Source organism: Exophiala bonariae, assembly GCF_035927105.1.
Source record: "Exophiala bonariae strain CCFEE 5792 chromosome Unknown scaffold_2, whole genome shotgun sequence".
NCBI classification, from domain to species: domain Eukaryota; kingdom Fungi; phylum Ascomycota; class Eurotiomycetes; order Chaetothyriales; family Herpotrichiellaceae; genus Exophiala; species Exophiala bonariae.
This window is the reverse complement of record NW_027042477.1, coordinates 987964-1014373: the sequence shown is the minus strand read 5'-3', so window position 1 is coordinate 1014373 and position 26410 is coordinate 987964. Positions and strand designations below refer to the sequence as shown.

The window sequence follows — 26410 nt, the reverse complement described above, 5'->3', positions numbered from 1 at the left end:
TCTATGGTATGAGATCAACGATTTACATGAGTTGGCACAAGGGGTCGGGATCGGATCTCACAGTAGGGCCAGGGTCTGGTGGTGAAGGCAAAGCTCCAGGGATTCGGAGGACAGCGTCCTCGGTACCGGGATAGTGGGATGAGTTCTCGACTCCATATGATGCTGATAATGTACCATTTCCTGGTGAGCGATGTACTGGCAGCGAGGACTGCGATCTTGGTGGGTTACCTCTTCTCGAGATACGTGACCGGCCTCTCGACCGGCTTCGTCTATGGACTGACTTCTAGGCAGGGGGAATTTGCTGTTTCGTATTTGTAGCAGGATTATACACGTACAACTCGGTTGTATCGGGGTTGTGCATTTCTGGTGCAAACTTGCATAGGTTGATGTTGCAGCCGGTACCACGGGGGCAGAGATGGCCCAAGCAACACGTGGGATCCTGACAGAAGGATGTCCGACAACTGGAGCTTCTGGCTTTGTGTCTAAACGTGTCGAGTTGAATAGGACTCAGATTCTGTGAGTGGTCGAATTCGCATTTCGACCCATACGGACAGTATCCCTTGAGATAGAAATTGTTACATAGCTTGAGGTTCTGGTACAGGTGTTGCATATAGTCTTTGTCGATCTGAAGAGGTGTGTCGATCCGTTGCTCAAACCTATTGAGAATTATTGGAGGAAGTACAACCGGGCGTGATGATACAGGTCCGGAGGAACTTTGGGGTGTTGGTGGAGTGATTATTCCTGTACGGACTGTCGTTGGGGACGGTCGCTCTCTATTCGAGATGAGCTCTGGACCAGGGCGCTTGAGTCCTGTCATCACTGATGTTTGGCCAACAGGTAGTTGAATCTTGGACGATCTGAAAACTGCTGGGAAGGTCGTGTAACGAAAGCCTTGAGCAACCTTTCTGAGATCAAAGGGGAATGCAGGACCTTCAACAAGTGTAATCTTTTCATTGACCTCGTTTGGTCGGGAGAATTGGGAGAGGAAGCCTGCATAGCCACTATCGGCTGAGCCAGCGAATAGAATGTGTTGGCAATGTCGATTCCGGTAAAACAGCTCAAAGTTCGCTAAGCGAGCGTTAAATGGGTAGGTTGAATTGTGGCATCAGAGCTAAATACCTTTGATCTTGGTATCTGCTGCTTCCTTGTGGCTGCCTGCATCAACGAAATCTGAGAGTGGGTGGCTTCTGTTGAAACCGGCAATGAACTGATGGAACACGAGTTCGTCTGCAATAGTACGTGCTGCTTTGTATGTCCTCCATGAACCTAGGACATTGGCGAAGGCTCGAATTATAATGCGATCATCTGGATGATAGTTGGAGTTGAGTTTGTGGTAAGCTTCAACTGCGATTCGAAGATGTTTGCCTGCATCCTCGCCACCTATCATGCCTTTGGCAACAAAATCATCAACAAACTAAACTTATCAGTGCATTCTCGAGGAAGTGATCAATCAAAGAATCCGTAAGCTCATTTCTCACCGGTACACTGTCTGCATCCACGAGAACCAGAACAAAACGATCACCTTCCTAAACACATCAATCAGCCCAGATCAGAGATGAAAGGTGCAACAGCGGCGAGAATCACCACAACTGTTTCGATGATCCTTGTGGCATCAGATTGAGCTTGCAGCATTCTCTCGTAGTAAGTACGAGCAGTGTCTTGGGCCATGGAAAGTTCTCGTTTGACGGAATCATGTTGAGCGGTGAGTTGCTCGAATTGAGCCAACATGTCCTGGGCTTGTCAGCTTTGCCTAGGGAGTGAGAGAAGAGCCTACCTCGAGAAGGGCGCTCTTAGCAGCATCCTTTTGGACCACATCCTCCACCTTCATCCTAAAAGACGCCATCTTATGCTGGCAATTTGCAGCAAAGAGGATGACGAGATCGCAGCTTCGACATGGAGGTGGAACAAACCAGACCTCTGTGGGGAGGAAAGAAGTGAACGATCAGTGGATAACCTGGGTCTTTGGAAGTTGAAAGTGAAGTCACAGCGGATGTGAAGGTGGAAGGCACCCATGCCTTGGCAGTCCGCCGCTTTTACTCACGTGACGCCGCTTTGAACCACCCTTTTTCTTGAGAAGCGATGCTTCGATGCTCTCATCCTCTTCTCACCAAGCTCGACTGGGGTCAAATACTACCTGCTGCGGCGCCCCGCCGTCAAGCCTAGTCTCAATTAAATTTAAATGCCGGCGACGATTAGCTGCGTCCATCCAGACGCAGTGGTTTGGCTACAAGCACATCTGGGGAGATAGATACAAAGCATCTATTGAAATTCGAGAGTACATTCGAAGAGATCAACTCTATGCTTATACTGTCTGCAGAATTGGAGAGTCTCAAATATTCCTCTAACCAGTATGAGGAATGACACCCGCCCATTATCAGGGATGTTTTGCGCAACGGTTCAATCATGAAATGCTCAGCCTTACTTTTCATTTGGACTCGAGGCACCACAACCACACCACTACCAATTCGTATCACCAGGAGAGTGATTGCATTGTTCGAAAATCCGGTTGCCTCTTTCGCTCGACGGTCATCAAAATCTGCCACTACTATCAAACAATCTTCAGCACCCTTTATGAAGGAGCTGATCTGACAATTACTGTGTCGACGTGATGCATTTCCTCGCTAAACCAACAATTACTGCCTCGTCGGTCACATCTTGATCCCGCCATACACCGATGGCCCGCGACACAATCAGGATCTTCACAATGCAATGTCTGACAAGGACTCAAGCGGGCGATATAACGCAAAGCCTCCGTTTGCGCTGGAGTCAATGATCCCTCATGAGAGTGCATGCATGAGACATAGTTGCATCGCGTTAGAAAATGGCGGTTGCAGAGCTTCCTCGGTTTGAGACTGGTTACTAGTCCCTTATCTGGTCTTACATCTTTGTCCACACGATATCCGTCCTTATTCAGATAAATTTTCCTACCATCTGGGCGTTCAGGACCAGTAGAACCAGTCATATCTTTGGTAAGATCAACATCTGTTTGAGACTGGCCTGCGTGCTTCACAGTCGAAGCATAACTTGGGGAGGCATGACTTGGAGGTGGCGATCCTCGAGAACGACCAGCTGCCTCGTCCCGGAATGACAGTCGTCTGGTGTCAATCTTAGTCTCTCGAAAGATGGTCTTGAATTCAGTCTTTTCAAATTTGTCGGCCACTTCACTGAATTTGGTTGCGAAAGGCACTGATTCGACCAGAACTATTCTTGAGCATACTTGGGTGGTCAACGAAAATTGTCGGAAAAACCCAGCATAACTCGAGTCACCAGAGCCTGCGAACATTATATGTTTACAGTGTGTATTGTTGAAAAAGAGACACATTTCCTCTTCTACAGGTCAGCCAAGCTCGACAACTTCCTAGTGACAAACCTTTGACTTTACTGTCAGCTGCTTCCTTATCATCTCCTGCATCAATGAAGTGTGATAGTGCATGTTCTCGATTAAAGCCTTGCAGAAATTGTCGGACGACAACGGGGTCCGACATTATTTTCGAGTCCTGGTAAGTCTTTATCATGCCTGCGATATTGGCAAAGATATGGATAATAATCTTGGTGTCTAGCAGAAAATTGGGCTTTGGCTGAAAGTGTGAATAAACCGCGTTTCTCAAATCGCGTGCGGCATCGTGGCCACCAGGAGCTCCTCTCTTGATGTATTCGTCCAAAAACTATCCCACCAAGGTGAGGATTGAGCACATGCTTTAACGCTCCACACTCCATTAGATCTTACCTTGGTGATGTCGCCATCTACCAGCAGCAGAACAAAAGGGTCACAATCCTATGCTGGAATGAGCATTACGGTAGTTGCCGGAATGGATTGCGTACCATTGTCTTTTGGAGGTTATTGACATCTTGAGCCTTCACTTTCAGGTCTACCAGCTGCTTTTCACAGAGATATCGAGACAACTCCAGCTCCTGTTGGATTTTCTGTTTTTCCTCTTCTAGAGCTTTGAACTGGTCCACGAGAGCCTACTTCTGGATAAGTGGTAACCCGGAAAAATCGTTGTCTGTTCTGTTTACCTTAAATAAATCCGCCTTTTCTGCGTCATGTTGTTTGACCAGCTCAATTCTCTCAGAAAGGCTAGACATGTCGTGAAAGTGTTGAAGACGCATTCAAAGATCCCAAAGCGAGTTGTGAGACAAGACACCTCTTCGGAATGAAAAGCCTCGACGACACACAATGCTGAAGAAGTCAAAAGGAGCAGATCGAGCTGAACATTGACTATCAAATATCAATACAGCCTGCGCCCGCCGTTGAGGCAGTGCCTAAAGGTATGGCCAATCAAACAAAACCACGGATCAAGGGTCCCAATGAATAATGTTGTAGGCTGCACTACATACCAGCTACTTCTTACCTCAAGATCCGGCAGGCTCTGGCCTTTGAAGCTGCTAGATGTGATCACCCCATGCTGCCTGACAGCTATGCCTGCAGTTGCCCTGCTACGGCAACCTCAATGTGTCCCGTTGCACGCCCGACATAGCTCGTCACAGTATTATCGTTTTCCTCATTCGACTGCTACACGAGGCGGACTCCAATAACTGAACTAAATCGGGGCAACAACCCAGATATTGACCAGACCGGTTGACTGAAAGCTCCAACATGATTGGCTGGCTGTTCGCCAGGCCTGCCATGATGCCCAGCCCAACAAATTCACAGACTTCTCCAATACCAGTTCAGCCAGAAAGGCCTCGACATAAGTGAGGCTGCATCCGCACCAAATCACACAAGCTGCAACCTTGGGTTATCCTCCAATGTCTATGCCCCTACCCGAATCAATGGATCATACAAACACCAAGTCCTTTGCACGTAAGTCAGTCTCTGACGAACTTCAAGGTCCAGCTAGTATTCTCACTGGTGACTTTCGATGGGCTCCCTACCATTTACTACCCAAGAGCAGGTCGTTTAAGGGGCTGGGTCCACAACACTCCGAAGAATGTTGGGCATCAATCCGGGCAGAGAACCATGCAAGGCGTTAGCTCTCCCATGGTCCAGTGCCAAATCCGCGAAACGAGCAATGTAGCTCGTGATATTTGAACATTCGTGCCGAAGACTTCTTCATTTATTTCCTGCATCGAGGATTGATAAACCCAGATATCTTATTTGCTAATGCAGATATTATCAATGGAGGCATGCTTCAGTAGAATGTTAGAGAACATCGCCTGCAGGTGTGACTACTCTGCAAGTCTGGACTGTTCGGCATCCCTCAGTCATTCGAACTTCATTTAGTTTTGATATTGAGTCTGCCTCTGGATGCAACTCGGAATCTGGTCAACTGACGATGGCTGAGATTCAGGATCGAGTCTTGTGCATTTGGCCATTGATCTCTGGGAATTTCTCTCAGCGCAGGACGTTAGGGAGGCGCCCACCAGAGCTACCGATGCTCCGAGCTGGCCACTCGATGTCAAGTTGCGCTTGCCTTAGTATTCGATCCGACGCTCCTGGTTTCTCCCGGTGGTAGCTGCCCTGAAGGCATTCTCTAGGTCGTCGGACCTTAAGATTCTCATATGGCTTGGAGGGATGGCCAAGTTGTCTTATTTCTTTGCTCTCGTCCTTGTCACGATGGTGTCCAAGGTCTTCTGTCCACCTTTTGGGATCTTCTTGATTGCTTTTCTGGGCCTCTTGTTCTCATTCTCACTGTCGTCTCCCACATCTGCAAACTCACCTGCATCATCTTCAAATTCTGGATGATTACCATTTACGACCTTCGAACGCTTCGTCCCTCGTAGAATTGACCCACTTGCTTCCTCTTTTCTCTGCCCTTCTTTGTCATCGAAACCAAACAGCTTCTTCCACTCGCCAGAGAGAACTCGCTCATCATCACCATACAGACCGACATTATATGCCTCTTTGATCCGATCGAGACAAAATTGTCTGCGTTCATTAAAATCGAACATAGGTTTGGGGTACACTTTGGTACCCTTCTCCTCGATTTTTAGACCATCACCCTGTATGGCACAGCCCCACGCCTTCTGGTCTGCTATTGGAGCCTTGTGAGGCTCGTAAATGTATTTCTTGTCGAAGTTGGCCAATTCTGGAACGTATCGTCTCACAAAATGGCCCTCAGGGTCCCACTTCTTCCCAAATGCGATGGGCGAATACATCCGATAGAATTGGCTGAAAAAGGCTGTGCAACTCAACCACATCCAGTTTCCTGCGTTGCAGGCAATTTCGTGGTCAATGAGCCATTCTTCAAAGACCTCAGCTCCACGCTCCCAACTCACATAGCATCCACCTCTTGTCAAAAAACAAGCTACGGCATGTCTGCCCAGGTGATGAATCCAGCCTTCTAGTTTCAACTGCCGCATTAGGGCGTCGATCCAGGGAAATCCTGTTCTGCCTTCTTTCCACCTTCGAAAATATTCCTCAGCTTGCGGGTCGTCTACCAGATATGTTCCATCACTAACTGGCTTGCCGTCTTGATCGCCTTTGACGTAGTTCAATTGTAGGTGCCAGGGGATAAACCTTGCAACACTATTCCCAACAGCCTGGCCAAACTGAAAACCAATCTTCGCATGGGTGGCAAAGTACATGTCTCTGAATAACAGCTGACCCGGGAGGTTGACAGGCTCTCCGCTAACGTGCTTTTTCTCTTTTCGACGCTGCTCCAAAACATCCTGAACATCCCACCAGAATTTTCTAACAGACACGCTTCCGAAATGCATGTGTGGTGATAATAATGTCGTTGCTTGTGGTTCGAAATCGGTTGGAGCGGTCTTAGGCTTTTCGAAAGTGCCAATATAGTCCGAGTTCTCAATGTAAGACTTCAAAACTTCGAGACCAATAGTCTCGCCACCTTTGTGAGGAGAGGTAACATCGGCAGGATCAATACCCATTTCTTCAAGTGTAGGCACGCCGAAATCCTTTGCAGGACCCATGATGCCAGTCTCATACTGTGTATTCTTCTTCTGGCCCAAGGTCCTCTGCGGTAGATTGTAGTCCATGGCCTCGTTACTTCCTCCCTCATCTACCTTGTCAGCATCCAGATCTGAAAGATCCAATTCATGATCTTCAGGCGGATCAGGAAGCCTCAGCGGCGTCTCCAGAGGCTTCTGCGGAATGCCGTTGCCAATCTTTTTACTCGCATTCACCAATTGATTCATACTCATCGTCGGCTTCCCACCATTCATCCTGACCACCTCATCGCTATCGAACAGCGTGCGACCGCTCAAACTCACGACTTCGACGCCCAAGCCCTCGGCGATACTCGTGACCTCGTCGTCCCTGAGGCGCGCATACGCGTCCGTGTCCTTCTCAAACACCAAGACGTCGATCCTCCACCTCCGCAACAGCTCCGCCATGACCTTGCCCGGGGCGCGCCTGACGACATGCAGCTTCTGCCTCGGGTTCAGCGCCGCCAGCGACCCCGACACGTCGCGCATGCAGCTGACCAGGAAGTTCCACCGGTTCGCCGACCCGCGCTGCCGGTACACGTAGTGCGGGTCCCAGCACCACAGTGGCACCAACACCGACGGGTCAAGCGACAGCGCATGCGTCAACGCTGGGCTGTCGTGCAGCCGCAGATCGGTCCGGAACCAGTACAGCACCCGTGGCCCCTGCCCTTGCCCTTGCGCTGCGCCGCCGGTCGCCTTGGGCTTCTTGAACTTCGGTGGCATTTTTTTGCGTCTTAGATATGAGAGGTCGACAATGGTGTTTCAAAGGTGGAAGATTCAGTTTCAAAAGCTTCGGTATCTCTTGTCTCGCATAACGAGCTCCGCAACAGCGGCGTCAATCTGGTCGAAATAACTAGCTCGAGAGCTTCAAAAGATGATGTGGGGTGCGAGAAATCAAAGCGCCTGTTTTTTCTACGCCTCCTGCAATGCACAGTGAGCGCTCCGTTTTTCGACGAATCTTTGGGAAACTCAACATGTCTGTGTCTGTCACTGCGTTCAAAAAGCCAAGCTCCATATTTGCTCTAAACGGGGTTTGAGAGAAAATATCCATGACGACATTCTCACCCTACTTCCACCCCTTGTGCACTAAGCTTAAATTTAGAGTTTGAGATCTGATCTGGTCCGATCTCGCCGATCTGATTCATGTCTACGGAAATAGGTAAAGTTTTAAGCCATTGCAGTCGGGCCAGTGAGAGCTTCAGATTCTTTGGCAGTAAAAGTTATTGTATGATATCCCTCATCTATTCCGTTTGGAAATACTACTCACTAGCTAGCCGGGTTCTGTGCAAGATTCTTTTGCTCTCAGAAAATCGCAACAGGATGGTTCGATGAGGCGAACATACAAACACCTTTATTATTTTCCTTGGCTCAGCTCGCCTTTCAATACATAATTAGCATTGCTCTTCTTCATTATGGCAGCTTTGATTTTCCTCCGCTGTTCTGATTTCGGTTTCATATCTTCCTGGTCTCCAACAGTGGAGAAAAACCTTGCGTCCAGGACGTTAAAGATCATTTAACTTCGTCACTTCAACCCCAGGTCTTTGTTGACTGCGGCTGGCCGGTTTGCCATTGCGGCTGCCCATCTGAGATTTGGCTGACAGGGGCGCCGGTGGGGTATGTTGGCTGGCCGTCAGACTGCTGGCTGACCACAGGGGGTGGAGGCCCACCTGCTGATGCCGATGCTGACGCAGAAGGGTGAGGATAACCGCCTCCCGCGCTGGAGCTGTGCTGGGGTGGCGGCGAACCACCACCACCACCACCGGATGACCCACCGCTGGTCAGTGTGCCTGACAAAGGTAGGTTTCTGCTCGAGGCACCGACGAAGACAGTGGGGTTGGATACTTCAACCCAGTTTTGGACCGTTGTGTCCCAGACCGAGACATCGCGGCGAGTCAGGTCGGCGGAGAATGTGGCTGAAGCTCCTGGTGCGATGGTCAGGCGCTCAAAGCCACGGAGGACTTTGGGCGGCTCGCCATCTCCGAGAGAGAGATACAGCTGGGCAACTTCGTCACCAGTGACGGATCCAGTGTTGGTGATGGTGGCAGACACGGTGGCGACGATTTCATAGAGGAGAGGGTTGCCGCCTGGTGCGCCGCCTGCTGGGAGAATAGGTTGTGGGGAGCTGTCGGTGGCGCCGGCGGGCACGTACGATTCAGCTGGTGCACCGTAGTCTGGGTCGTCAGCGGAGGCCTCCAGGTCTGTGGAGTTGAGGAATGGATAGATATAGAGATATGGTCGATATGAGATCTCGTCATCAGGGAAGACATATTGTGACAAGTCGGTGCTGGCATTTCCGAGTACAGGAGCTGGACCAGTCGACCCACTGGATGGTGAGTAGGGTGCTGGGTTGCCTGGGGTGATGACAAGATTCGAGTATTCAAAGGTGGTGTAGCTCAGACCGAAGCCAAATTCGTAGATGGGATCGATTCCGTTGGCGTCAAGGTAGCGGTAGTCGATGAAAACTCCTTCAGAGAAATAGTCCTGCGGAGCGTCGAATTGGCCATTATTGGGCTCATAGATGACATCGGTTCCAAAATCTTCTCGATTGCGTGCGATAGTGAATGGCAGCTTTCCCCCAGGATTGACAAAGCCGTAGATGACGTCAAGGATGGCGTTGCCACTCTCTTGACCAGGTAGACCAGCCCAGATGATGGCTGTGACATTTTCATTGTCATACCATGCGGAGACATTGACAGGTCCGACGGTGTGAAGAACAACAATTGTGTTGGGATTATATGTAGTGACATTACCAATCAATCGGTCGGCGCCTTCCCAGAGTGATAAGTTGTTGCGGTCTCCGGTGTTGCCATCGATGGTGATGAAACCTTCTCCTGATTGGGCATTGGCGAAAACAATTGCAACATCAGCTTGTGAGGCGACACTCTTGATCTGACTATCTGCGTAGTTGTCGAGGATTGCAAAAACCTCGCTGTTAGTCTGTGTCAGGATATGTTGTTGGAGAGCCTGCTCTGGAGTGACGAGGTAGGGGAACTCTGAGGTACCACTACCGTATCCCATGGCCAAGGTTCCGTTGTTACAATTTCGGTTTGGACAACCATTCGCACCCCAAGGGTTGCTGCCCGCATCTTGGCCAAAGATTCCGACTTGTTTCTCTTTACCTGTGAGAGGAAGAGCTCCATTGTTTTTCAAAAGGACATTGGATTTGGCTCCAACTTCACGGATGATGCGAGCATGCTCACCACGAACACTAACATGTTGATTGATGAGATCAATTGGAGAATTGGTATCAATTGCATGGATGTGGCCATAGGTATCTTGGGTCCACTAGGAAATTTGTTAGTACATGCCAGTGAAATGGAGGCTTGCTGATACTTACAGCATTGAAGTTGGTTGGTGTATAGCTCGAGTCACGTCCTACGTAATAGTAGGCTGCCATGATTCTCACGGCCATATCATCTACGCGCCATTCAGGAACGGTGCCATTTAGAACTGCAATGGTGAGGTTCGTTCCCCAGAAAGTGTAACCCGAATCAAAAACTGTGTCACCAGGCATGGACATATCGAGTCCAGCGAAGGCGGTGCCAACTCCAGAGTGTTGAGCTTGCCAATCAGACATGACAAAACCTTGGAATCCGAGTTCATTTTTGAGAAGATGGTTGAGTGTGTATGAATTAGCACAGCCGTAAGAGTTGTTTATTTGCTGGTATGAGCACATGACTAGCATTCCGGTTAGTAGAGAACATGGGGAGTTTGTGACAGTGCTTACTAGAGCCAGTTCCCGCACGAACAGCATCGGCGAAGGGCCAAAGATAGAGCTCATGCATTGTCTTGTCATCAATATTCGAGCTCAAGGTGGCGGTGATGTTGAAGCCATAGCTGATGGATTCACCTACTTGGCGGAAATGCTCTTGTTCGTTGGCGATGTAATGCTTGGTGGTCGCGATCACACCAGCACTCTGAATGCCCTCCACAGTCGGAGCGATCAAAGCACCCGTGAGATATGGATCAGGGCTGAAACCTTCCTTTGACGGGAGTCAGTGCATCAAGTATGATATGAATTTGCGTCGTGGACTTACCCAATTTCTACCACCTTCTGGAGCGCGCCCAAGAGGACCACAGACAGGCCCTAGCACCGCATCAACACCTTTGTCTCTGCCCTCTTCGCCGATACCTTGGCCACGGAGGTAGGCAAGGTTTCGATCCCAAGTGGCAGCCACATTGACACCCCCGGGGAAAGCAGAAACGTAGTCGGCTAAGCAAGGTCAGCATTAATGGTACCTCGGAGAGCCTGACCCGCGATCATACCTAATCTGATTCCTAAGGGCGAGTCTTGCATACACAAGCTTGGGAATCCCAGACGCGGAATTGATCCTACATTTCCAACACATGGCCCAGATTCCCACCTGGCAGAGGGTCAGAGCCCTTGAAATGAAATGGAAACACATGCAAACTCACCCTACGCCGGTGGTCAGATTGACTTTCTCCATCAATGTGAGTTGGCTGACAAAAGCATGTGCTTTTTCGTAGGCGGTGCCCCAATCTCCCAGGCCAGAGCCCCATGGAGAAGGATAGCTTGGTGGTGAAGTCCATAGTGGACCATCGTAGTCGTTGTTAAAGGGTTGTGCTGCTTGTCTTCGGTAAATTGCCTCGGGAGATTCAACGGGCTGTTTTAGAACGCTTTGTAAGTAAGGGTTGGTGCCAAGTGTTGGGATGGTCGAATTCAAAAGAAGTAAAGCAGATAGTGGAAGCTGCATGGTTCCAAGAAAGGGATGATAATAATAAACTGCCCATTCAAGGCATTGGGGTTAAAGGGGAAATTCTGAAAGGGGGCGGCGTTGGAGAAATAAATCCTTACACTGGCTTCCACCTGGACGTGGGGAAGGACAGCCAAAGCCGCCACAACAGTGGTTTCGAACCACATTATAAAGAAACCGGATCAAGACCGACCAAGACCGATTGATGCAGAAATCTTTCCGCGTATTAGGCTGTAAGACTGCTCCAAAGGGGTAAGCGATAGGGCGATAGCAATATGGATAGACGGATTTGACCTTGAATACGAAGCCGTGGCTAAGCAGCCGTGGGCTAATTCCGCCAGTATTGGCTCCGTCGTCGGTGAGATGCTTGGTTAGAGCGACTTAGTTTCGGGGAGGCTCCGAGGTTGTCCCGGGCAGTCACGATCACGATATCGATAGCGATAGCGGGAGATCGGAGATCGGAAATGGAAGAAGTGAAGAAAAGAAAAGAAATGGTGAAACCAGCGAATTAATGGGGATATTTGAATTACTAGATGGAGCCCACGATGGTGACAGTGTGGATGTCACGAGTTACTGGGTGCTGAGGGAGTTGTTATGATGATGACGGATACTGCGAGGTAGCTACCTGGGTACCTAGTAGACATTGCTACCGTTTGTAGGTATGATATGCACCCTTGGACGGTCCACTGGAGCTCCGCGATTTGTTCACGGGCAACCTCACAGGCCTGTGCAAGCGTGGCTGGGGTATTGCCATCAATTGGGTGAGTTCTTGCGGGTGCCCGCGTATCATTGACTCGGTTGTTGCTCAAGTCAAGGCACAAAGTGTGTGTGAGGTTGCATTTGTGGTGGGAAGGTGGTACCTGGGATAGGGCCTGCCGTCCACTATTCAAGTGCCCTGAGTTTTTTCTTTCCTTTCGCATGACCAGATCTTCTCTTCAGTGCAGACCGAGCATGCAGTGCGTACATGTCGAGGAGCTTACCCCGCAACTTCTGGCCATTGTCACTCGAACGCTTATGGGATCCAAGATGTTGCATTTGCTCAAAGAGGCGCGGTGGGGGGAGTGTGCCAGTGCCTGTAGTACCTAAAATCAATCATGTCATCACCACATCCCTGTAAACTACGGTCCAGCTGGATGTTTCCTCATGTTGGTGGAACGACGCAACAGCGAAGGTGCCATCACGCGTGGTGATTCAAGGACTCGGGTGTATCCCAAATCGCATGCTCATAACTAAAAGGTCACAAGCTACTTCAGGACATTGCTCCGAGTTATGAAGCTTATCTATGTAGGTCCCTAACTTAGGTTCCAGTAGGCATTCCTGCACTTGATGTTCTTGTCGATCCAAAGCCCGAGGCGCCCCCAAGTCCGGAGTGATAGGCGGTACCTCCCCCTCCCTGGTAAGCGGTCCCTCGTACAAGCATTCTCGTCGCGGGGACCCTTGCTTCCCCACAGCGCCACTGACAGCACAACCACCGCTTCTTTCCTCTTTTCGATCAAGCTGGCTCCGATGTTTAACCCATTTGCTGGTCTTTCAAGCCATCCTTCTTCTCCCGGGTTTCCGCAGGCCTTCTCTAATTTCTTGGCCTCTGCCGGTACTTTCTGATCACGAAGTCTTGGGCGTACGGAACACCTTATGTGAACGGGGCGCCGAGACTTTGACGATTGTGTATCTACCCAAGGTAGCAATCACATTTCATTCATGGTATTCCTAATCTATGGATGCCGAGGTCTGGTGGTGACGAAGAGTCTGCCATCGATTGACACAAGTCCCTGCAGAATGTCCAGCCGGATAATGTCCAACATGTACCAAGGAATGGAGTTCCCAAGTTGACACGGTGATATGTCAGAATGCACAAAAATGATCCGCAGCCTCCCGGACGCCATGCCCTGCCCCTCAGCCGGAGGATTTGCACAAGCTAGCGGGCGTTTTGACTTCCTTTTCTGGGTCGGCTTGACTCTCTTCGCGGCTAATATCATACCGCCTCGGTGCAGCGGAGTACCGGAGCATTATGATCCCTTATGGTTGGGTATCCGACTACCGTCGTGGCAAGAAGAACATTCTATACTATGAACAGTTCACCTGAATACGAAGATGGCGTTGTGATGGAGTGCAACATCAATGACACCACCACAAATGTATATAGAACACTCGGCTGCACCTACCAGTCTCTTCCATGGGGAGTCTGTTGCTCACATGGGTCGCATGACGATTGCCGAGGAAAGCAGCAGTATGCACGTTTATTGCTGGATTGTAGCCATCCTTGCCCCTCAGTTCCACGAGTGCTGGTCCCTGTATCGCATGGACAGGGTTGCACAACGAGAGCCACCCATCATGTTAAAGCGTACTGTCCGAAAAAAGGAGGTGATGAACAAACACAATACTGCAAAGCCCTAACCCAGGGTATACCCGATCCCGCCAGGCGTTGCCGCCAGCGCGGAAACATCTCTATGTACGAATACATCTTTAATCAAGGACTAACACGTCGTGAAGAAACTGGTTGGATTGACACGGGAATCGGACCGGACCACATGTTCGATGTACTGGTCTCTCGTGGTATAGCCGTCGAGGGTAGCGTCCATCTTTTGATGTCGTCACAAATCACACTCTCCTCCTCCCACATAACTTGTGATGATATTTTCATTCTTCCTTTTCGTCAGGGCCACCATCCAAACCAGCAACCAGCTCATTGCCCAATAAGACCAACATGTATGTTGGAAAGATGAGCCAAAGACCGTTGGGCAAAATCCACAGCCAGAACAAATTCCAAGCACTATTGTGACCGATGCCCGCAAATCCGGAGAAATATTCGTTCAACCCTGGCTAGAAGTCAGTATGTCGCATGATCAGCAGAAACAGAAAGGGGGGGGCAAAGTTGAGAATCATTTCCAAGACAAGAAAAGAGACAGGGACATGACTCACAGTATAAAACAGTCTTGCTGATAGTCATGACCAACGCCGAGAAAAGTACCAACACGGCCTTGGCCATGCCCTCCCCAACAACCACCTTCTCATGGTTTCCATAGAACAGAGTCCCGACCGACTCAAAGCCATACAAGGCCTTGGCCTCGGAGCCCCACACCACGACCATGTAGTAGAGGTACATGAGGGTCTCGGCGACATTTAGGGACGCCTGTGCAGCGGTGAACCCGCTATGGCTGTCCCACGCGGGCCAGCCGTAGACGTAGTCGACGCTTCCGTACAGAGCGTAGGGTTTCCAGATCGGCACGTGGTATTTCCCGCCGGGCATCGAGTGTGGCCGCAGGAAGATGTAGCCCGTGTCCCACATCACGAGCGGCAGCGAGATCGTCAGCCAGATGATGAACATCGGCGGGATCTTGTGTCGGAAACGTGGGTTCGACGCCCCATGTCGGGACGAGGCCTTTTTGGCACTCGTGGTGCTACCGTTGGTTGTCGCTCTGGTTGAGACCATCTTTTGTGGAGTGCTCATTTGGACGGTCTTTTTGCTTGATGGGTACAGTACTCAAATTAGTTTCGGCTTATTGTATGCAGTTCTTGCGCAAATTCTAGGTGGCTATTGTCGTATCTGAATTGAACAATCTGGACGTCCGGGGATCGCGTAATAATTGGTGTGTGGGTCGATTCCGGTGCTTTTTTGATCGGGTGGTTGTTCTCGGTGATTTCAGACACAGCCTAGAAGAAGCCGTGAAACTCGTGACACAAAAGAAGTAGCCTCAACAAGAGAACTTATGCACAACGCCGTTAGAGTGGTACAGTGCGCTTGGATGGTAAAGGCAGATTATTGATAGAAAAAGGGGGGACGAAAAGGCCGTGTGTTCACACAATTGATGTCGAATATCACAATGTGGGTAAGAGAGTTGAAAAGTTGAGAAAGATGAGGTCGCAAAGCAGGGAGAAGAGGAGTTCGAAGGGGGGTTTTTGGAGGTACTTTTATGCCAACTACTGGTAAGGGGAATGAACTTCGAAACATGAAACACCATGTTTACACCCTACGAACCCTGCGTACCGAGTACCCCAGAAATCTTGGAAATTTGAGAAACCGATTCCCAGGTCCGCATGCGCACTGCGCACCGCACCTCGTCAGATTTGCCGGTTGTTGCGTGTAGCGTGATTTTATTTCGAGCGACTCGGAACGAGGGAAATCTGGCTCGCTTAGGCTCCAAACGCCGCTGATTTGTGCACTGGTTACGGGCTACTGGTTCCTGAATCTCGAACTTGCCACTAGTTAATGGGCAATGGCTGTGAAGCTCAGGGACACGAACACGAACACGCCCTCGAGAGGGGCAGCCACCGAGGAAGGGAGAACCCCCCGCACACACACATTGCGGATTAGGAGTAAATCGTATCCGGGGCCCGGGCTGATGCCTGAACTTGAGCTTGGTGACAGTGCATCTCGTACTCGTACACTAGCAATATCGAATCTTGGCGCCTGATAGAGCATCAATTTGTCAAAGAATTTGGATTAATATTCAGTGGATTCATACTTGGTCTTCACACAAGTGCTTTGGATAAGTACTCTCCGAGTACGTTGGGCTCAAGCCACTTTTTTCACAAAGCGCCACGCCAGCCTCTCATCGTTTGCCATCCTACCATTAAACGCCTCCTTTTTGGAACAGAAGCGCGACCTACTTTGCCTCCTCCAGCAAAATTCAGTGGCTGATTGGCGACCAGTCGATCTCGCATGATCCGGCCGATTTCCATATAGCTTTCGACTGCCACACGAATGCCGGCTCGAGCATATGAAGGCAGGTTCTCAATTGCATCACGATTCTCGGCATATTGTGTGAATGCAATGTCCAGGATCTTTTTGCGCAGTTGGGCGATCTCCCTCTCCCTGCCTACTTTCTCTTCCTCAGGAGATTCCCAACTGGTGAGCCATTCAGCCGGAATATAGCATCGCCCGTCTTCAGCATCAGTGGGAACATCACGAACAATATTGACATATTGCAAAGCTCGACCCATCCCGGCACCGGATTCTAAACACTTCTGTTTTGTTGTCGCGTCCGTGTTGCGATCCGGATCATGATGGAATACCAAGTGGAGGCACAGCTCCCCAATCGTTGCTGCTACACAGGTAGCATACTGTTGCAGATCTGCGAATGTCTGAATAGGTGGACTGGAGTTGTCGTCCTTGTTCAAGAACTTTTGATCCATGCGAAATCCATCCAGAAGCATATAAAGCGGTTCAGAAGGGAGTTTGTCGACAGGGAGCTGAACCAATACCGGTTGCACTTCGGAAGGGAATGGCTTCAGAGCCTCTTTGATCTTGCTCCCATCGGCTTTGGAGGAGTACATGACGGTGAGAAACTCCGTAAAATGTTTTACCCAAGCTTCAGCTTCCTTCTCTGAAGTTACGTTATCAATCAGGTCATCCGCTACCCTACAGAAGCCGTATAGTAGAATGAGGTCAATTCTTAGTCGACCAGCGAAAACCCCTGATGCCAGGTAAAAAGAACGACTCTTGCGCGCTAGAACGGATAGTGCCTTCTTCAATCCCTCGAGACGTTCGGTATCGTATTTTGACGTGGAAAGAAAAAGGCCTCTGAGTAGCAGAGGTGGTGATGGAGTTCCTGGGACATAAGGGAAATGTTCTGGAAAAGCGTCAAGGACAGCGACGGCATTGTCGTAGGCCGTAGCACCCCAGACGACCAGGGTATTGGTGATGAGGAAGAAGACCGCTTCCTCGATTTCCAGAAACGGCCACAAATGGATGCCCAGCTTTGTCCCAAGAGCGATGCTCCAGGTACCCCGATGCAATGCGAGGGTATCAACAATCCATAGGTAAATAGTGGGGACAGCAATGGGAAGTATGGTGTGGGTCTTTGGGAGGCATATCAGGAGCTGGTAAGCGAAAGACCATAGCATAAGCAGCACAGGTGCTGCCCACACGAAGATGAGCCTCATATAGGTTCCTGATGTTTCTCCATTGCGAAGTAGAATTGGGACGACACAACATAATGAGAGGAGTACTTGGCCAATCCGCTTACGAATTAGCAGTTTCTGACCAAGTGGATCTTTTAAATCAGCCTCATTATGCAGGTAGGTTGCGCTCATGACCGATTTGGAAAGAAAAATCTGAATACAGGTGGTCTAGTCCAAGTCAGAGAAAGGACAATAGACATAGCAGTGGACATACAATGTACGTCTGAATGACGAAAAAGAACAGCTCTTCCGCTGGGATATCGAGAAGTGTCGGTCCCAGTATAACGGTCGGTGGATATGCTAAGCGCATTAGCTTTCAGTCTATCTCGACGATGATTAGATCGACTCACTCCAAACCCCAGTTCTGATTAAGTAGGAATCCCTATCGAGGTCAGTGACTGAAAAGGTGGAAAGGAAACCAGCCGCTACCCACCACGGGATTGTGTAGGCAACAGCCACGAATTCGAGAAAGCAGATCTTGTAGACATCTCGGCGAGTGAAGAGAGGCCAAAGGATGATGCTAAGAATCACAGCTACGGGTATGGTGAAAACGATATGCCTGAAGCTGGTCAGTAAGGCTGGCCCTTGCGATCAATACACAGATGAGGAAATCGTACGTACACAAAGGCATATTCGTACATGGAGGGCGGATGTTCCTGGACGTTAGATCCAGAAACCGATCAAACAGCAAGTCAATTCAGGCTGAGCTCAAGGCTTGTCCTCGGTAATGATACCATCCATATTCGGCATTGACACTCGCACTGGTATTAGTTTGGTGGATTGAGGAGAAGCAAATAATTGTGCTTGTGATTTCGGAAAATGTCAGTCGCCAAAAAATGTAGGGTATGTTCAGGGCCAGAACGGGTCGTCGCGGGTTCAAAACTCTGTCAACACTTCTCAAACATGAAGTCGAAGTGACGAACCAGGTGGCAAGCAGGACAGTGAAACACAGTGCAGCAGTACTAGCACACCCAACACATCGAACAACGCCTACGGGTGCCAGTGGACCTAGACCTACCATTGAAGAAAAAATGGAAGTCAACCGACCGGATGAGAAATTACCTACATCATGACGCGCTCTATCCAACTTAGAGGCGGGTATGTGTAGACAAGCTCAGACCGAGCGAGCCACCTTTTAACACTGTAGCGAGAAAGCGGAGTTAGTGTATCCTTTCAAGCAACATAGCCGAGTCTAACGGCCGGCTGACCTTCCCCGATAGCAGCATCATGACGACATGTGAAGTAATAGGTGGAGAAGGTGCATGTGCAGTTTGGAGATGCAGGCGCAATGCAAGCTCCTCACATCTCCTCTTCCAAATCCTTGTACGTGCCTTGATCTTTTCAGTCGTCATGGTCACCTCCTGTGTCATGAGGTGCCTTCTCCGCTTCCCCCCAGCCATTAACACTGACGTGACTGACTCAAGTTCCATGGACAAAGCAGCACATCTTCTGCATGCACCCTGCTCATGAGTTCAACTTGAAGCTCGTTCTGTCTTCGTACGTCTGCACGGTATGACATGTGAGTTCCAATCGTCCCTTCCTCGTCGTGGACTCGTGGAGACTCTTTGACTGCCCTGTTCTCATATGTTGAGATCCTTACTGCCGCCGCTCCGACAAATTCGCCCTCACAGTCTCGTTATTCCTTTGACTCTGACGTATCCCGGCCTATTCCTACTGCATCCACCTCGCCAGCCGAAGCCAGCCTATTCGACTGCTCGAGACACATGGCTGCGGACCACTACTCTAGGTGATAAGGGCCCTTTCCTTATGTCCAGACCCGTGTCTTCTCTGGAGGCTTCCAATGTGCCCAAACACTTCTCCCCTTCGCCTACGCCAAAGATGGCGTTTAGCTCTGACTCCAGAAAGCGAAGGAGAAGTCATCCACACCCATATCTGAGCGGAAACTTTGCTCCTATACAACAGACGCAGCCTCTCACACCCTGCACGTTTACTGGGACAATACCACAAGAGCTATGGGGAGGCGAATATGTCCGGAATGGAGGCAATCCTGTCTCCAATGAGGATTTGGGAAGAGACGCCCACTGGTTCGATGGAGATGGTATGCTCAGTGGTGTGGCCTTCACAAGGAAGAGTGATGGTGTACAACCTGAGTTCGTCAACCAATACATCTTGACCGATGTCTACCTCTCCACAGTAACCTCCAAGCATCTTCGCACTCCGATTCTACCTAGCATTGCTGCTCTTGTCAACCCACTCACGCCCTTGATCAAGATCGTCTTTCTCGTCTTCCGCACAATATTTCTCGTCATTCTATCAAGACTACCTGGCTCTCTCCAATCAATCGAGAGAATCAGCGTGGCCAACACCGATATCATCTTCCATGATGGGAGGGCTCTTGCTACTTGTGAGTCAGGTCCGCCAATGCGTATTGCTCTTCCTGGACTCGAGACCGTGGGCTGGTATAATGGAAAGACGGCAGAAGGCGAGCATGAGGGCGAGGATGGTCCCGGTTTCGGAGGAAAGGGCCTTACAGGCTTTATGAAAGAATGGACCACAGCCCATCCACGTGTTGATCAAAGAACTGGAGAGTTGATCCTTTTCCACTCGACATTCATCCCTCCATACATTCACTACTCCATCATCCCCGCTACCCACCCTCCTGCCACTCCAGCAACACCTCTTGAGACACCCACAAGGCTTCTGAATGCTCCAGTACCCGGTGTATCATCGGCCAAGATGATGCACGACTTCGGCGTTTCCCGCAATCATACAGTCATTATGGACTTGCCGCTTTCATTGGATCCCTTGAATCTGATCAAGAATTTACCAACCGTTGCATACAATCCATCGGTGAGCTCCAGGTTTGGGGTCTTCCCTAGACATCAGCCACAACTTGTGCGTTGGTTCAATACAGATCCCTGCTGTATCTTTCATACAGCCAATACCTGGGATGACCAAGCCATGGACAAAGTAACTGGTCAACAGACGACAACTGCAGTCAACATGTTGGCATGTAGACTCACGTCCGCATCACTAGTTTTCTCTGCCGGAGATATTGCTGCTCCACAGCCAGTCGTCCTGGAAACTTGCGCAGAAGAAGATCAGTGCCGGCTGTATTATTACCAATTCTCTCTGGCCAACTCTCACCGCAACGAGATCAATTATCAGTTCGCATTGAGCGCTATTCCCTTTGAATTCCCAAGCACGCGGGAAGATAAGGCAATGGGCAAGTCGAGATTCATTTACGGGTGCTCAACATCCCAGGGCTCATTTGGCGCTGCTCTTGGTCGTGCTGTCAAAATTGATTGTCTTGTCAAGATTGATGCCGATACATTGGTCAGAAGAGGTATCAAAGATCCAAGCTTACGTCCTGTTACAGGATGCGTCGATACTAGGTCTATAAGTGAGGTTCTTGAATCAGACCTCCAGGAAGATCCTATCAGGATCTTTAAGTTGCCCCCGGGCTGCTTTGCCCAGGAACCACGCTTTGTGGCTCGGCAAAATGCCCAACGAGAAGATGACGGTTTCTTGCTGACCTACGTATTCGATGAATCTCAACTCGATACTGCTGGCGAATGTTTACCCAATGCCAAGAGCGAGCTGTGGATCATCGACGCGGGAGATATGCATACAATCATTGGCCGTGTGAAGTTGACTCAGAGAGTGACTTATGGTCTTCACGGGACCTTCTTTAGCGAGAACCAAGTCACATCTCAACGGCCGGTTGAAACGATTCGTGCTTTGAAGCATCCCAATGGACAGATCGATCATGGTCTATGGGCTACGGTGAGAGACAGACTTGAGCGATTGGTAGGATGAAGGATTGTACATAAATTGAATGCATTGCGAAGGAGTCATGATACCCGATGAGTGAAGCACGATGAGCGACGGTACTAATTATTGAGCGCACTTGAGTAATGAGGAGATGCGCTGCCTAGAATTAGCTAGCACATATCGTTATGCCACTGATGAGCAATGAATTGTTCCAACACTTCTATCTGCCCATGCCCTTCACTCCAAATGATGGTCGTTACAAATGATCATGTCCGTCTTTTCCACGAATGAAAATCCTCTAGGAGGAATTACTGACGCTAGTGGACACGACGGTCTAATCATGAGGATGCCATCCCAATTTCATCGGGTCTGGAGGGTGATAATTTGGTCCCATCCAAAGTTGCGTTGTGTTGTATGATGGAGGACTGTAGCTAATGCACTGTCATCATCTATCAGTATTGAATGCTATCATCAGGGGGAAGACACGCTTACAAGACACCTCGACTCGGCCCCTTCTTCAGGATACATCTCACAGAGATGTGTAGTAATCGACACCTTGACCCTGTTCACAGGCAATTCCTTCGAGGTGAGGTCCAATGGGTGCAATTTGCCATTAGCATCCAGGAGCCCCTCGGGTATGTCGCCCGGATCAAGGCCATCAAGCTGGCCACTCACGAGCCGCTCGGCGACAAAGTAATCAAACAAGAGCTCGGTGCGGAATGCGTGCCTGATGAAAGCCATCAGCTTATGTCGCAGCTCCCCGTCGTGGAAATCTTCGAGCGTCGCCTCCGGCATCTCTGACATGTCACGCCAGAGATACAGCACCTCGACCGACTCCAGCGCCGGCAGTGCCTTGAGAAACATCCCTCGTCGCACGTATGCCACGCGCCGGGAAGTCATCTCCATCTGGTTGGCGAGTTGCGTGGCGAGCATTGGCTCACGCTGCTCCCCACCATCGCTGTTTCTGGCATCCATGCCACGCAAGTCGGCCACGACGCCCGCGGAGCTCGCAGAGGACGTCGCGTAGTGTTCGTAGATGGCGAATTGCTTCAGCGAGGTCCTCAGCCAGATCGGGAGTTGGAGCGTGCAGTACGAGCGCTCGTAGAAATCGGTGAGCGAGCAGTACAGAGATGCTCTTTCGATGATGAGCGGTTGGATCTCGACGCGGAGTTGTCGGTTCACGACGAGCAGGTTTGCGGCGGGGAATGCATATGCGCCTTGGGATCTGGGGCGGTTTTCGCCTGCAGCGAGGCGCTGGTAGAGCCGGTGTCGGTCGCTTGTTGAGATTATGTATCGATTGGGTCCCGACAGGAGATTGTTGTAGATTAGAGTCCTGAGTTCAATGGGGATCGTGAGGAGCGAGGTACGTGTGGGTTGTGATGTCGAAGGCGACGGCGAGGGTGAAGGTGGTGATGATATCGAAGGGGACATTTCTCTGTTGCTTCTCAGCTTATCTACCTGGCCTTGGGACACTAGATATTGAGTCTATTCTGTGCAGCAATCGAGCTACCTACACTACATCCACAGCAATATTCTGGTGGAATGAAACGAAGGCCGAGTTGACATTGGGGCAAGGCTACAGCGAATCAGGCTGACCAATGACAAGGCGAAAGTTCTATCTGGTCTCGTCGAGGATCTTGGCAAGGCTGCGCAAATCTCCATACCCGGATATGACTCTGATAGAGGCTGTTCGGACCTCGGTAAAATTGCGTACGCCAAAGCTCATCCATCCTCTTGACGAACTCATTGAAAAAAGAACTCCCACTCCACAAATGTAGGGGATTCTGTAGTTTTGAGTTGCACCGGATTGAAATTTGCACCGGGGAACTGCAGCTTTTACGTCTACGTATAATAATGGGAACGTAATCTCGCAATTCTCAGCGCTGCCCTTCCACAAACCTATCTACCAGGACCAAAACTCACCATGAAGGCCGTTCATATAACCGACTTCGTCAAATCAAACACGGATCTTCGTGTCTCGAATATCCCATCCCCCGAGCTCAAGGATGGCCACGTCCTAGTAAACATCACACATAGCGCGCTCAACCACGTCGACCTTCTCTATGCTCATGGCCTGCATCAGAACAACCACGGCGGCCTGGTCCGACCGCCTTTTACTTTAGGTTTGGAGTTTTCTGGCACGGTAGCCTCAGCCCCGAAGGACTCTCACTTCAAGCCTGGAGACGAGGTATGGGGATCTGGGGTTGGCGGCTTCGCGGAACAGATTGCTGTGCCGGCTTCCAGTCTCCATAGGGTGCCCGGTGGTTGGAGCCTGCATGACATTGCCGGGCTGGGTGCTGCGACGGCGCCCGTGAGCTATGGAGCGTTGGTTCGCGTCGCGAATGTCCAGAAGGGCCAGACGGTGCTGATCCACGCTGCTGCCGGAGGACTTGGGGTCGTGGCTGTGCAGATTGCGCGGGCGCTGGGAGCTCAGGTGATTGGAACGGTGGGTAGTGAGGGAAAGGCGGAAGTTGTGAGGAAATTGGGTGTCCTGGGTGTGGTAAGGTACGACAGGGATGGATGGGAGAAAGAGGTCCTTGCTCTGACTGACAACGTCGGGGTGGACTCCGTATATGATACGGTAGGGCTGGTGCAAAAGAGTATCCGGTGTCTGAAATTCGGCGGTAATGTGGTTATTGCCGGTTTTGCTGGCTTGGGTGGGAAGATGGAGTCGTTGACGATGAATCGTGTCTTGTTGAAAGGAGCAAAGTTACTCGGCTATGTAAGTCCTCCTAGCCCTTTTGGGCGAACGCTTCCAATCATTTTCGCTGATTGATATTACTAGCGGTATGGTGAGTCTGGGAGGAGAAATCCCAAAGAGACCGAAGACGTTTGGAAAGGATTGAACGAAATGCTCCAGACAGGGGCGATCAAACCGGTGATCTACGGAACATATTCGGGCTTGGAAAGTATACCAAGTGCTCTAGACGACCTGGCGGCGAGAAAAGTTTGGGGAAAGGCTGTTGTGGAGGTTCGGGCTTCAGGAGCTGGCGCTTCGAAGCTATGACTTTCTCGCGCACTTGATAGCTTGCATTCGCCTGAATCAGTCTGCTAAAGTGAGACTTGTATCAATAGCATAAATGGCCTTCTTTGCCTTGTTTATAGCAAGCCTCCCGTCGAGGATGACATGTTGACCGGTCCTACTGTCGGCTAGCAGACGTGCAACGAATTATATCATCTTTTTTACGAGTCCTTCAGCATCCCTGTGGATGGGCGGCATTCTGAAGATACTAACATTGGTCACTAAACGGTGTGCCTCAAGGATATTCCCATGATGAAGTCAAACGTTATTCGAGAAGATTCTTGGGGCGCACGATCACCTCAGTAGTTCATCCCATTTTCAAGGTGAAATCTATCACAGCCTCGTCTCAAGTTTTTCTTCACCAGTATTATCTACATACCCAGGCTGTCACTGGATATGCGTAGACAGAATCGAAGTATACCGAAAGAAGGATACTACTATACTGTCACTATGCGCGCTCAACATTACTCCTCAGGAAATGCACGGACCGAGTTGGGGTTTGGTTGAGAGCACCACTCGGGGAATGTGGGGAGATTTTTGATTTACAAAGGGGGGTTTGGCCGATGTGAGAGAGCCCCACGTCTCAGGGATTGAGTGGGATATGAAAGAGCCAAAGACGATTCTTCTGTCTTTGAAATTCTAATTATCCCCGTTGTTACGTGATTTGCTGGATATCTTGTATTTTGAGTGGAAATTCCCTGTCAAGAGGCCACATTAGAAACTTCGAAATAGCATATCACGACGATATGGCGACCGATTTTGAAGCGGCCATAACAAAAGCTGTAGACGAAGGAGTTGTAGCTGGAGCTGCTGTCTTTGCTGTTGGCAAGAATGGTATGTCGTCTGCGCCCATTGCCATTCAAGTTCTTCAACACAGTTAACACTCGAGCAGGTGACACTTTGTACGCTAAGGCCTTTGGAAACCGAGTCCTGGGAGATAGTTCCAAGCCAATGGGTCTTGACTCCGTAGGTTGGCTCGCATCAACGTCGAAGGTACGTATGTACTATGACATTCCATGGGTGACTTATGAAGTTGAATGTCTTGTGTTCACAGATCAGTACTTCTGTAGCAGCGCTGCAAGCCGTTGAGCGTGGCTTGTTGACTCTTGACGAGCCTATCAGCAAGGTTCTGTCCGAGTGGTCGAACCCGGACCTCCTGACAGGGTTTGATGACAGCGGAAAGCCGGTCCTCAAGAAAGCAACCAAACAGATTACTCTGAGGCACCTGTTGTCTCACTCGTCGGGATTATCGTATTCTTTCATGAGCCCACTAATGGCACAATATTACCAGGCAACGGGTAAGAAAACGAACAATCCGCGAGGGTATATCAAAGACGACCTGGTTGAACCACTTGTGTATGAGCCTGGTGATGGCTGGGAGTACAGTACCGGGATTGACTGGGCTGGGAAGGCGGTCGAGCGCGTCAATGGGGATGTCAGATTGGGTGAATATCTCCAAAAGAATGTCTTCGATCCCGTGGGGGTCAAGGATACCTCTTTTGACATTGCAGATCCCGCAACTCAGGACAGGCGTCTTGGACATACTTTCCGCGCGACTCCAGATGGGAAAGCGGAAGCGAATACTCCCGATCTGGGAATGTATTTGACCAAGCAGCCTTTGGACGACTATGGTGGTGCGGGTCTGCACAGCTCTGCGGAACAGTACATCAAGATCCTGAGATCACTGTTGGTCGATGATGGCGTTTTGTTGAAACCAGAAACCGCGCGTGAGCTGTTCAACCCACAGCTCCCAGACGGGAAATATATCGCAGAGAAGATGAACAACCCTCAATCTGCAGCATTCTTAGCACCCAGCTATGGCTCAGAACTGAAGTGGAACCACGGCCTAGGAGGAGCTGTGGCATCCGAAGGTGTTGAAGGACGGTTAGGCCCAGGGGCATTGCAATGGGCGGGCCTTCCTAACAATTACTGGGTAAGTATACATTGTTCCACCGTCCAGACTGCCAACTGACAGTGACATCAATATAGTGGATTGATCGCGAGAGGGGCACCGCTGGAGTTTATATCGATGAGCTTTATCCACCTGCTGATGCTCTGACTCAACAACTTTTTGCTCAGTTCCAGAAGGATGTTTACAAATTAGCTGGAGCAGCATAGACCAGGCACTAACTCTACCAAGACACAAGAA

At 50.1% G+C, this 26410-nt stretch overlaps 9 protein-coding genes across 9 annotated transcripts; 3 read left to right on the top strand and 6 right to left on the bottom strand.

Moving 5' to 3' along the window:
* Positions 1-283: 283 nt before the first annotated feature.
* Positions 284-4086, bottom strand: LTR84_004883 (uncharacterized protein; the record flags this gene model as incomplete). The annotated part of the gene is made up of 9 exons (XM_064848456.1): positions 284-1068; positions 1120-1414; positions 1479-1526; positions 1585-1731; positions 2882-3273; positions 3371-3665; positions 3728-3775; positions 3823-3966; positions 4018-4086. The coding sequence occupies 9 exons, from the start codon at positions 4084-4086 to the stop codon at positions 284-286; spliced, it is 2223 nt and encodes a 740-aa protein (XP_064711080.1).
* A 1443-nt stretch (positions 4087-5529) lies between these two features.
* LTR84_004882 (uncharacterized protein) lies at positions 5530-7611 on the bottom strand (the record flags this gene model as incomplete). The annotated part of the gene is made up of 1 exon (XM_064848455.1): positions 5530-7611. One exon carries the CDS (start codon positions 7609-7611, stop codon positions 5530-5532), a length of 2082 nt encoding a protein of 693 aa, XP_064711079.1.
* An 804-nt stretch (positions 7612-8415) lies between these two features.
* LTR84_004881 (uncharacterized protein) lies at positions 8416-11603 on the bottom strand (the record flags this gene model as incomplete). Its single annotated transcript, XM_064848454.1, has 6 exons — positions 8416-10173; positions 10226-10566; positions 10616-10871; positions 10926-11101; positions 11155-11252; positions 11305-11603. The coding sequence occupies 6 exons, from the start codon at positions 11601-11603 to the stop codon at positions 8416-8418; spliced, it is 2928 nt and encodes a 975-aa protein (XP_064711078.1).
* Positions 11604-14240: 2637 nt separating this feature from the next.
* Positions 14241-15033, bottom strand: LTR84_004880 (uncharacterized protein; the record flags this gene model as incomplete). Its single annotated transcript, XM_064848453.1, has 2 exons — positions 14241-14419; positions 14523-15033. 2 exons carry the CDS (start codon positions 15031-15033, stop codon positions 14241-14243), a joined length of 690 nt encoding a protein of 229 aa, XP_064711077.1.
* Positions 15034-16130: 1097 nt separating this feature from the next.
* Positions 16131-17704, bottom strand: LTR84_004879 (uncharacterized protein; the record flags this gene model as incomplete). The annotated part of the gene is made up of 2 exons (XM_064848452.1): positions 16131-17657; positions 17696-17704. 2 exons carry the CDS (start codon positions 17702-17704, stop codon positions 16131-16133), a joined length of 1536 nt encoding a protein of 511 aa, XP_064711076.1.
* Positions 17705-19343: 1639 nt separating this feature from the next.
* LTR84_004878 (uncharacterized protein) lies at positions 19344-21284 on the top strand (the record flags this gene model as incomplete). Its single annotated transcript, XM_064848451.1, has 1 exon — positions 19344-21284. The coding sequence occupies one exon, from the start codon at positions 19344-19346 to the stop codon at positions 21282-21284; it is 1941 nt and encodes a 646-aa protein (XP_064711075.1).
* Positions 21285-21573: 289 nt separating this feature from the next.
* LTR84_004877 (uncharacterized protein) lies at positions 21574-22670 on the bottom strand (the record flags this gene model as incomplete). The annotated part of the gene is made up of 2 exons (XM_064848450.1): positions 21574-21678; positions 21732-22670. 2 exons carry the CDS (start codon positions 22668-22670, stop codon positions 21574-21576), a joined length of 1044 nt encoding a protein of 347 aa, XP_064711074.1.
* Positions 22671-23163: 493 nt separating this feature from the next.
* On the top strand, positions 23164-24246 carry LTR84_004876 (uncharacterized protein; the record flags this gene model as incomplete). Its single annotated transcript, XM_064848449.1, has 2 exons — positions 23164-23961; positions 24025-24246. The coding sequence occupies 2 exons, from the start codon at positions 23164-23166 to the stop codon at positions 24244-24246; spliced, it is 1020 nt and encodes a 339-aa protein (XP_064711073.1).
* A 761-nt stretch (positions 24247-25007) lies between these two features.
* LTR84_004875 (uncharacterized protein) lies at positions 25008-26379 on the top strand (the record flags this gene model as incomplete). The annotated part of the gene is made up of 4 exons (XM_064848448.1): positions 25008-25095; positions 25154-25254; positions 25316-26194; positions 26251-26379. 4 exons carry the CDS (start codon positions 25008-25010, stop codon positions 26377-26379), a joined length of 1197 nt encoding a protein of 398 aa, XP_064711072.1.
* Between the last annotated feature and the right edge of the window lie 31 nt (positions 26380-26410).